General features: G+C 52.6%; 1 protein-coding gene across 1 annotated transcript; it reads right to left on the reverse strand.

Moving 5' to 3' along the window:
* Window positions 1-2,630: 2,630 nt before the first annotated feature.
* GNG5 (G protein subunit gamma 5) lies at window positions 2,631-8,774 on the reverse strand. The gene is made up of 3 exons (XM_069735815.1): window positions 8,608-8,774; window positions 5,566-5,715; window positions 2,631-2,832 (listed from the first exon to the last, which is right to left on the reverse strand). Exons 1-2 carry the CDS (start codon window positions 8,686-8,688, stop codon window positions 5,590-5,592), a joined length of 207 nt encoding a protein of 68 aa, XP_069591916.1. The 5' UTR covers window positions 8,689-8,774; the 3' UTR covers window positions 2,631-2,832; window positions 5,566-5,589.
* Window positions 8,775-11,957: the final 3,183 nt, after the last annotated feature.

Here is an 11,957-nt window from a genome sequence, read left to right on the forward strand (position 1 = left end):
ATCCTCAGGTAAGGGAGTGCTCGTCTCCTAGTATTGCACGCGGAGGCCGGGACGTCTCTATCCTCAGGTTATGGAGCGCTCGTCTCCTCTAGTATTGCATGCGGACGTCTCTATCCCCGGGTTATGGAGTGCTCATCTCTAGTATTGCACGCGGAGGTCGGGACGTCTCTATCCCCAGGTTATGGAGCTCTCGTCTCCTAGTATTGCACGCGGAGGCCGGGACGTCTATCCTCAGGTAAGGGAGCGCTCGTCTCCTAGTATTGCACGCGGAGGCCGGGACGTCTCTATCCTCAGGTTATGGAGCTCTCGTCTCCTCTAATATTGGGACGTTTTTATCATCAGGTTATGGAGCGCTCGTCTCCTCTAGTATTGCACGCGGAGGCCGGGACGTCTCTATCCTCAGGTTATGGAGCTCTCGTCTCCTCTAATATTGGGACGTTTTTATCATCAGGTTATGGAGCGCTCGTCTCCTCTAGTATTACACGCGGAGGCCGGGACGTCTCTAACCTCAGGTTATGGAGCTCTCGTCTCCTCTAGTATTGGGACGTTTTTATCATCAGGTTATGGAGCGCTCGTCTCCTCTAGTATTACACGCGGAGGCCGGGACGTCTCTATCCCCAGGTTATGGAGCTCTCGTCTCCTGTAGTATTGCACACGGAGGTCTCTATCCCCAAGTTATGGAGCTCTCGTCTCCTCTAGTATTGCACACGGAGGTCTCTATCCTCAGGTTATGGAGCGCTCGTCTCCTCTAGTATTGTACGCGGAGGCCGGGACGTCTCTATCCCCAGGTTATGGAGCACTCGTCTCCTCTAGTATTGCACGCGGAGGCCGGGACGTCACTATCCTCAGGTTATGGAGCGCTCGTCTCCTCTAGTATTGCACGCGGAGGCCAGGACATCTCTATCCTCAGGTTATGGAGTGCTCGTCTCCTCTAGTATTGCACGCGGAGGCCGGGACGTCTCTATCCTCAGGTTATGGAGCTCTCATCTCCTCTAGTACTACATAAGGAGGCCGGGACATCTCTGTCCTCAGGTTATGGAGCGCTCGTCTCCTCTAGTATTACACGCGGAGGCCGGGCGGTCTCTATCCACAGGTTATGGAGCGCTCGTCTCCTCTAGTATTACACGCGGAGGCCGGGCGGTCTCTATCCACAGGTTATGGAGCGCTCGTCTCCTCTAGTATTACACGCGGAGGCCGGGCGGTCTCTATCCTCAGGTTATGGAGCGCTCGTCTCCTCTAGTATTACACGCGGAGGCCGGGCGGTCTCTATCCACAGGTTATGGAGCGCTCGTCTCCTCTAGTATTACACGCGGAGGCCGGGCGGTCTCTATCCACAGGTTATGGAGCGCTCGTCTCCTCTAGTATTACACGCGGAGGCCGGGCGGTCTCTATCCTCAGGTTATGGAGCGCTCGTCTCCTCTAGTATTGGGACGTTTTTATCATCAGGTTATGGAGCGCTCGTCTCCTCTAGTATTACACGCGGAGGCCGGGACGTCTCTATCCTCAGGTTATGGAGCGCTCGTCTCCTCTAGTATTGGGACGTTTTTATCATCAGGTTATGGAGCGCTCGTCTCCTCTAGTATTGCACGCGGAGGCCGGGCGGTCACTATCCTCAGGTTATGGAGCGCTCGTCTCCAGCTCTTGTACTGGCATCATCTGCCTCTCGGGTTTTACCTTTCTTTGGAGAAACATCTTAGGTTACAGGTTGGATTTGTGTTACCACCCTTAACCCATTACTGACCTCCAATACATCCATTTACTGATCTGCAATATTAGAGACTAGGTGTAATGATGTTTGGGGGGGGGATTACAATATATAGGACCCTGAAAGTCACTTCAAAACTGAACAGGTTCCTTTAAAAAAAAATAAAAATACACACAATTTTAAAAATGTTTAAAAATATGATAAAATAAAACATTTTACAGATGGTGCTGATGTAAAGCAGTCATGAGGGAAATATTAATGTTTTTCTGTGGTATGACCGCCCGCATTAAAGGAAGAGTTTTGAAAATTACCAATTTCTTTTAGTTTGTAAAATGCACACGTCAACCTGAGTGGTAAACCATCATTGAATTCTAATGTGTCATGAAAAACCAAATATCCGAGTCAGTGGGAGATGTTCAAGCGCTCCAGAGTTCTTGCTTCATACGACTGTCAAATTTCAAAAATGTGACCTGGTCATTAAGGGGTTAAAGAAGTTGTCCAGCACTAGAACAACTCCTCTTACCCCTCACTTAGCCATGGGAGAAATAAAGCCTGTCCTCTCCTCACGTGCTGGCGACGTTCCCACGGCGTCGACCTTCGGCCTTCTGTGCTGTTGTGACCCTGGCGCCCAATCAGTGCTGGCGAATTGAGCAGGAAGAGGAAGTCAGATCTGCAGCCCGGACTAACTCGCCATGATAGATGTGTCACAACGGCATCAGAGGCCCGAGGAGAGCCGACTCCGCGGGAAGGGGACCAGCACAGGGGGACCAGCACAGGCTTCATTACCACATGGGGGCCAAACACCGATCAGGGGGTTCTCCTAGTAGTGGACTGCCCCTTTAATACTAGGATGTTCCTAGTGTTGCAGACAAACCCTAAAGCGCGACTGCAGGCGAAGCTTCAAAAACACGGAGCGCGGGAGACGTAAAAGGAAAAGACATTTATTGCGATTAGTCACCAGTGTATAAAATGGATTTTTTTCTTTTAAAACGATGAAGTGAGTGCGGACAGCTCATGGCGGAGAGGTAGATGTTACTCATGTCGATGGAAATGTACAATAGATAACTTGGCACGTCCCACGGTCACACCAGAAACAGAGCGGCTCCTCCAGGACAAGCGGAGATCGGCTAAAGGAAAAAAGAAAAAAAAAAAAAAGTGTAAAGAAACAGCAGGTTATCGGACGGCTCAGAGCCAGCGAGGCTCTATAATGAGGAGATGAACGGCCGCCATACAGGAGCAGCACCGGCCCCAGGACGGACGCTGGGAGGAACAGATCACACAAGATCTCCACTGCATGATCACACCAGATCTCCATTACACATTCATCATCCCGGCTACGACAGGTCTTATCCTCAGACCCCGGGGTGACTGCACTGGGCACAGAGGCATCTCCCATGCACCGCGCGCACTTAGGCTGGTTTCACATTTGCGTTTCAAAACGCATGCGTTTAAAAAAAAACGCGTGCAGACGCTGCGTTTTTTTGACGCATGCGTTTTTGCATGTGGTGAAAAAAAATCATATATCACCAGAGGGAACGCTACAGCCAGCCTATACAATACCAGAGGGAACGCTACAGCCAGCCTATACAATACCAGAGGGAACGCTACAGCCAGCCTATACAATACCAGAGGGAACGCTACAGCCAGCCTATACAATACCAGAGGGAACGCTACAGCCAGCCTATACAATACCAGAGGGAACGCTACAGCCAGCCTATACAATACCAGAGGGAACGCTACAGCCAGCCTATACAATACCAGAGGGAACGCTACAGCCAGCCTATACAATACCAGAGGGAACGCTACAGCCAGCCTATACAATACCAGAGGGAACGCTACAGCCAGCCTATACAATACCAGAGGGAACGCTACAGCCAGCCTATACAATACCAGAGGGAACGCTACAGCCAGCCTATACAATACCAGAGGGAACGCTACAGCCAGCCTATACAATACCAGAGGGAACGCTACAGCCAGCCTATACAATACCAGAGGGAAAGCTACAGCCAGCCTATACAATACCAGAGGGAACGCTACAGCCAGCCTATACAATACCAGAGGGAACGCTACAGCCAGCCTATACAATACCAGAGGGAACGCTACAGCCAGCCTATACAATACCAGAGGGAACGCTACAGCCAGCCTATACAATACCAGAGGGAACGCTACAGCCAGCCTATACAATACCAGAGGGAACGCTACAGCCAGCCTATACAATACCAGAGGGAACGCTACAGCCAGCCTATACAATACCAGAGGGAACGCTACAGCCAGCCTATACAATACCAGAGGGAACGCTACAGCCAGCCTATACAATACCAGAGGGAACGCTACAGCCAGCCTATACAATACCAGAGGGAAAGCTACAGCCAGCCTATACAATACCAGAGGGAAAGCTACAGCCAGCCTATACAATACCAGAGGGAAAGCTACAGCCAGCCTATACAATACCAGAGGGAACGCTACAGCCAGCCTATACAATACCAGAGGGAACGCTACAGCCAGCCTATACAATACCAGAGGGAACGCTACAGCCAGCCTATACAATACCAGAGGGAACGCTACAGCCAGCCTATACAATACCAGAGGGAAAGCTACAGCCAGCCTATACAATACCAGAGGGAAAGCTACAGCCAGCCTATACAATACCAGAGGGAACGCTACAGCCAGCCTATACAATACCAGAGGGAACGCTACAGCCAGCCTATACAATACCAGAGGGAACGCTACAGCCAGCCTATACAATACCAGAGGGAACGCTACAGCCAGCCTATACAATACCAGAGGGAACGCTACAGCCAGCCTATACAATACCAGAGGGAAAGCTACAGCCAGCCTATACAATACCAGAGGGAAAGCTACAGCCAGCCTATACAATACCGGAGGGAAAGGTCTCAGATGTTTGGAACAACCTCCTGCAGAGATCATCCATAACCTTTGTACAAATGACGAGAAGAAAGATGGAGGCGAAGGGGAGGTCATCAGACACTGATGATGGAGGCAACGGGCAGTGACTAGTGATGAGTGAATATACTCGTTACTCGAGATTTCTCGAGCACGCTCGGGGGTCCTCCGAGTATTTTTTAGGGGCGGTCACCAGACACTGATGATGGAGGGGACGGGCGGTCACCAGACACTGATGATGGAGGGGACGGGCGGTCACCAGACACTGATGATGGAGGGGACGGGCGGTCACCAGACACTGATGATGGAGGAGACGGGCGGTCACCAGACACTGATGATGGAGGAGACGGACGGTCACCAGATACTGATGATGGAGGTGACGGGCGGTCACCAGATACTGATGATGGAGGTGACGGGTGGTCACCAGATACTGATGATGGAGGTGACGGGCGGTCACCAGATACTGATGATGGAGGTGACGGGCGGTCACCAGATACTGATGATGGAGGTGACGGGCGATCACCAGATATTGATAATGGAGGAGATGGGCGATCACCAGATATTCATGATTGAGGGTCCCCAGATAGACAACATTTATATTTCTCTTCATTCTCTTGTTAATCGACATTAGACTATTAACCCTTGTGTGTATGGAGCATCTGACTCTGCAGTCTCATACTCCCACCTTAGACTTTTGCACAGTCCAGTATGGCAGATGTATAAATGTGACCCCAGACAGAGGCCCCGAGCACCTCTAGGGCCACACATTGCAGATCTGCCGCACAGGATGACTGCGCACCTCTCATCTAGGCACAACTTGCCATAGAGAAGGCAGCGGCCATGCTGAGGAGTGGGAGACGGAGCAGACGGGGCCGTGTCTGGAGAGATGAGCAGCGCAGCTCACGTTATATCGGGTACAGGAGTCGGAGATGTTCCGATTTTAACCATTTACTTACCGTAAAGAAAGACACAGACAGGTATCAGAGGAAGGAGCAGACCTTGGGGGGCCGGAATGGGTTAGTGCTGGAGGAGATCCCGGTCAGGAGGGGATCGTGTTGTGCATTCTGCATACAGAACTGCTTCAGATCAGCGGCCGCCTGAGAAACCTGCAACATAAAGAAGCCGCTGATCGTCATCTAATCAATGGCGTCCTGTAACGATAACCCCGGCCTACAAGGCTCTGTGCACACGGGGAGAAAACTACACATAATCCAGAGGAGACGGCGGAGCAAGCATTGTGGAACGGTCTGACCTGCGGACAGGACGGAGGAGGCGCCGAGCAGAATCATGTACAGGTCGTATCTCATTCAGTGAACTTATCAGGGTTTCTATTAGTAGTCCAGTGGGCGGTCCTACCAGTGATTGACCCCTATCTGCAGGCAATCATACAGGGACCTGCCAATCACTGGTAGGACCGCCCACTGGACTCTGCTCCTCCGCACCAAACCACCTGCAGATCAGACACTTTAAGGCCGGGTTCACACATCCCGTTATCGTCTCATACGTCGCGTGTTCTTCATTTTTCCCCTCGGACCACCAGTGACACCTGGCTGGGGAATAAACATGTGGAGGACGTTTCTTAAAGTCTTGTCGCCCTTCACTACACCAGTGATGGCTGCGGATTTACTGAAGTGACGGCACCGCTGGTCCGGGAGTCAATATGGCCGACAGGTCACACGGAACTTATATTAAATCCTACAGAGACCCCGCGTAACCCAGCAGGGTCGGATTATACGGGGGTAGCGCACAGCCGCCGCCAGGACCCTCAGCTTGTATGGGGACAAGGCTCACACAGCGGGGGCGAAGGGTGGGCTCTACTACAAACACCGGAGACGCCAAGCTCTCATGCTGCTTTTAAGAAATAGGCAGTAATGGCGTCGTCATGGTAACCGCAGACCCCACTACTGCTCCCTGCGTCCGCCATGTCTGCAGATCTGTGCGGGGAGATTACCAGACACCGCGGGGTCACAGGGACGGAAGGGGCGAGTGCAGCGGCCGCTGTGCGGGGAAGAGTGCGGAAAACAAATATATTCCAAGAACAGCAACTACAAATAAAATATGACGAGAAGAACCGCAGGATTAGTGCCGACCACGCCGAAGAACCGCGGGATTAGTGCCGACCACGCCGAAGAACCGCGGGATTAATGCTGACCACGCCAAAGAACCGCGGGATTAATGCTGACCACGCCAAAGAACCGCGGGATTAATGCCGACCACGCCAAAGAACCGCGGGATTAATGCGGACCACGCCGAAGAACCGCGGGATTAATGCTGACCACGCCGAAGAACCGCAAGATTAGTGCTGACCACGCCGAAGAACCGCAAGATTAGTGCTGACCACGCCGAAGCCGAAATCATCAGAATAAGAAGGATCAGAAACGGGAAAGAGCAAAACTACAACTGATCAAGAAGTCGTCGTAGACCCCGAGCGGGAGAAAAATAGAATATAACCTGAAAAGCAGCGTGTGGCCCCTGTGACTGAGCCCCCCATACTCACAGAGCCCCTGTGACCGTGCCCCACAAACGCCCCCGAGCCCTGTCACCGTGCCCCTCCCCGAGCCCCTGCAACCGTGCCCCCCCATAGGCCCCGAGCCCCTCTGACCATGCCCGCCAATACTCCCTGAGCCCCCCATACTCCCAGATCCCCTGCGACCGTGCCCCACATACCCCCCCGAGCCCCTGCAACCATGCCCCCCATACTCACAGAGCCCCTCTGACCGTGCCCCCCCAATACTCACAGAGCCCCTCTGGACCGTGCCCCCCATACTCACAGAGCCCCTCTGACCGTGCCCCCCCAATACTCACAGAGCCCCTCTGACCGTGCCCCCCATACTCCCAGAGCCCCTCTGGACCGTGCCCCCCATACTCACAGAGCCCCTCTGGACCGTGCCCCCCATACTCACAGAGCCCCTCTGGACCGTGCCCCCCATACTCACAGAGCCCCTCTGGACCGTGCCCCCCATACTCACAGAGCCCCTCTGGACCGTGCCCCCCATACTCACAGAGCCCCTCTGGACCGTGCCCCCCATACTCACAGAGCCCCTCTGGACCGTGCCCCCCATACTCACAGAGCCCCTCTGGACCGTGCCCCCCATACTCACAGAGCCCCTCTGGACCGTGCCCCCCATACTCACAGAGCCCCTCTGGACCGTGCCCCCCATACTCACAGAGCCCCTCTGGACCGTGCCCCCCATACTCACAGAGCCCCTCTGGACCGTGCCCCCCATACTCACAGAGCCCCTCTGGACCGTGCCCCCCATACTCACAGAGCCCCTCTGGACCGTGCCCCCCATACTCACAGAGCCCCTCTGGACCGTGCCCCCCATACTCACAGAGCCCCTCTGGACCGTGCCCCCCATACTCACAAAGCCTCTCTGGACCGTGCCCCCCCATACTCACAAAGCCCCTCTGGACCGTGCCCCCCCATACTCACAGAGCCCCTCTGGACCGTGCCCCCCCATACTCACAGAGCCCCTCTGGACCGTGCCCCCCATACTCACAGAGCCCCTCTGGACCGTGCCCCCCATACTCACAGAGCCCCTCTGGACCGTGCCCCCCATACTCACAGAGCCCCTCTGGACCGTGCCCCCCATACTCACAGAGCCCCTCTGGACCGTGCCCCCCCATACTAGTCCACGAGCCCCTGTGACCGTGCCCCCCCCCAATACTCCCAGAGCCCCTCTGACCGTGCCCCCCCAATACTCACAGAGCCCCTGTGACCGTGCCCCCCCCAATACTCCGAGCCCCTCTGACCGTGCCCCCCAATACTCCCAGAGCCCCTCTGACCGTGCCCCCAATACTCCCTGAGGCCCCCATACTAGTCCACGAGCCCCTGTGACCGTGCCCCCCATACTCCCCGGTACAGTGAGCAGACTCCCGCATTGCTCCGCACCGGAGCTGAATACATGACGCCGCCCCTCCCCCACCCGGCAGGAAGTTATGGGGGTTATATTGTTCAGGGCCAGAGCCAGGGTAAGGAGGAGGAGGATCGCGCTCACCTTCACCCGGTTGATACCGGCCTCCACCCGCAGCTGCTGCACCACCTTCTTCATCGCGGACACGCTCGCGGTTCCCGACATTTCGGATGCAAAACTTTACGCCCAACTTTTTCGCTGTTCTCTACTGCCCGTAAAGTGCGCATGCGCCTAAGTGCGCACCCTGGTGGCCAGAGAGGGGCGGGACAAGGCGCGCTACTGTCTCCCGGAATGGAGGTGTCGGGGGCGAAGAAAAGGAAGAGTGGGCGGGGAAGGGGCGGGGCAGGAAGGGCGAGAGGAGGAGTCCGGGAGGTTTCTCGTTTCCTCAGAGACCGTCGTGCTTTGCTTTCCCGCCCGGCAGAGCTACGATCTGCGCATGTCCGTAGATCCGGAGGGATCGGTGCCAGATCGTTCTCAGAGGTGAAAATAGAAATAAATAAGGATCTTGTAAAAAATCCCATTGAATCCCGTAATAAAGCGGCACATAGCCGGCAGAACACGGATCGCTGGTTTCCGACCCATCCGTGTCACGTTCCGTCTCCCATTGCCTCCTCTGATACACCATCCTCGCTCCATTCCTCGCGTTTTCCGTTTCTTTTCTGCAGTTTTCTGTTTTTCTGCATTAGACCCCGGTGATGTCCCGGGATGACGTTGCTCCTTCTTTCTTAGGTTTTGGGCAGATTTTTTAAGCCTTTTTGGAGACCTCGTTTTCTGAAGTTGGTTTCTTATTCGGTGATTTTTTCTTTTCTGTTTTTTTATAGGTTTAACAACAAAAATAATCATCACAATAACAACAGACAGTGCAGCGAGGAGCCTGAGGGGAAAACACTGAACAGCAGCTGCAAAAACGATAAAAGTGGCAGAAAAATGGGCATCAAAGAGGGCAAACAGCGTATTTCACAGATTGGAATAAGGGACTGGTGTTTAGAAGGGGTTAAATGACTTTGGGCCACTGATCTGCCACTAAGAATACACAGATAGTGAAAGTGGGGTGTTTGCCCACTGTGATGCCAGTTCTGATGCCCAGAACCCATTTGGGCCGGGCTGGAGGGTCCTGGCTCTGATGTGTCTGCAGTGTGAGATCAGTGCCCACAGTCATTTAACCCTTTCACCAATGCCCTTCGGTGCCCACTTTGATGCCCATTTTTGTGCCAGTTTTATAGTCTTTCTAGCTGTTTTTAAGTATATTCACATCAGGGCCCCTCCCTGCACCGTGTGTTATTATTGAGGGGATTATTTTTTGTTGTTAAACCTATAAGAAACAGAAAAGAAAAAATTACCGAATATGAAACTGACGAGTAAGGAACCAACTTCAGCCTCGTCCTTTCCAGCCGATTCCATCAGGAGACGTCTCCTAGAAGTGACCGGTGACTTTTCTCCTAGAAGTGACCGGTGACTTTTCTCCTAGAAGTGACCGGTGACTTTTTTCCTAGAAGTGACCGGTGACTTTTCTCCTAGAAGTGACCGGTGACTTTCCTCCTAGAAGTGACCGGTGACTTTTCTCCTAGAAGTGACCAGTGACTTTTCTCCTAGAAGTGACCAGTGACTTTTCTCCTAGAAGTGACCAGTGACTTTTCTCCTAGAAGTGACCGGTGACTTTTCTCATAGAAATGACCAGTGACTTTTCTCCTAGAAGTGACCAGTGACTTTTCTCCTAGAAGTGACCAGTGACTTTTCTCATAGAAATGACCAGTGACTTTTCTCCTAGAAGTGACCGGTGACTTTCCTCCTAGAAGTGACCGGTGACTTTTCTCCTAGAAGTGACCGGTGACTTTTCTCCTAGAAGTGACCGGTGACTTTTCTCCTAGAAGTGACCGGTGACTTTTTTCCTAGAAGTGACCGGTGACTTTTCTCCTAGAAGTGACCGGTGACTTTTCTCCTAGAAGTGACCGGTGACTTTTCTCCTAGAAGTGACCGGTGACTTTTCTCCTAGAAGTGACCGGTGACTTTTCTCCTAGAAGTGACCGGTGACTTTTCTCCTAGAAATGACCGGTGACTTTTCTCCTAGAAGTGACCGGTGACTTTTCTCCTAGAAGTGACCGGTGACTTTTCTCCTAGAAGTGACCGGTGACTTTTCTCCTAGAAGTGACCGGTGACTTTTCTCCTAGAAGTGACCGGTGACTTTTCTCCTAGAAGTGACCGGTGACTTTTCTCCTAGAAGTGACCGGTGACTTTTCTCCTAGAAGTGACCGGTGACTTTTCTCCTAGAAGTGACCGGTGACTTTTCTCCTAGAAGTGACCGGTGACTTTTCTCCTAGAAGTGACCAGTGACTTTTCTCCTAGAAGTGACCAGTGACTTTTCTCCTAGAAGTTACCAGTGACTTTTTTCCTACACGTGACCAGTAACTTTTCTCCTAGAAGTGACCAGTGACTTTTCTCCTAGAAGTGACCAGTGGCTTTTCTCCTAGAAGTGACCAGTGGCTTTTTTCCTACACGTGACCAGTGACTTTTCTCCTAGAAGTGACCGGTGACTTTTCTCCTAGAAGTGACCAGTGGCTTTTCTCCTAGAAGTGACCAGTGGCTTTTTTCCTACACGTGACCAGTGACTTTTCTCCTAGAAGTGACCGGTGACTTTTCTCCTAGAAGTGACCGGTGACTTTTCTCCTAGAAGTGACCGGTGACTTTTCTCCTAGAAGTGACCGGTGACTTTTCTCCTAGAAGTGACCGGTGACTTTCCTCCTAGAAGTGACCGGTGACTTTTCTCCTAGAAGTGACCGGTGACTTTCCTCCTAGAAGTGACCGGTGACTTTTCTCCTAGAAGTGACCGGTGACTTTTCTCCTAGAAGTGACCGGTGACTTTTCTCCTAGAAGTGACCGGTGACTTTTCTCCTAGAAGTGACCGGTGACTTTTCTCCTAGAAGTGACCAGTGACTTTTCTCCTAGAAGTGACCAGTGACTTTTCTCCTAGAAGTGACCAGTGACTTTTCTCCTAGAAGTTACCAGTGACTTTTTTCCTACACGTGACCAGTAACTTTTCTCCTAGAAGTGACCAGTGACTTTTCTCCTAGAAGTGACCAGTGACTTTCCTCCTAGAAGTGACCGGTGACTTTTCTCCTAGAAGTGACCAGTGACTTTTCTCCTAGAAGTGACCGGTGACTTTTCTCCTAGAAATGACCGGTGACTTTTCTCCTAGAAGTGACCGGTGACTTTCCTCCTAGAAGTGACCGGTGACTTTTCTCCTAGAAGTGACCGGTGACTTTTCTCCTAGAAGTGACCGGTGACTTTTCTCCTAGAAGTGACCGGTGACTTTTCTCCTGGAAGTGACCGGTGACTTTTCTCCTAGAAGTGACCGGTGACTTTTCTCCTAGAAGTGACCGGTGACTTTTCTCCTAGAAGTGACCGGTGACTTTTCTCCTAGAAGTGACCGGTGACTT

The sequence above is a fragment of the Ranitomeya imitator genome, chromosome 8, assembly GCF_032444005.1.
Source record: "Ranitomeya imitator isolate aRanImi1 chromosome 8, aRanImi1.pri, whole genome shotgun sequence".
Lineage (NCBI taxonomy): Eukaryota > Metazoa > Chordata > Amphibia > Anura > Dendrobatidae > Ranitomeya > Ranitomeya imitator.

Bases quoted from the DNA above. Each gene is read 5' to 3' on its own strand.
- GNG5 (XM_069735815.1), bottom strand. From the start codon at position 8,688: ATGTCGGGAACCGCGAGCGTGTCCGCGATGAAGAAGGTGGTGCAGCAG. The intron at 5,716-8,607 runs GTGAGCGCGATC...TTTATGTTGCAG, and splicing joins CCGGTATCAACCGGGTGAAG to GTTTCTCAGGCGGCCGCTGA.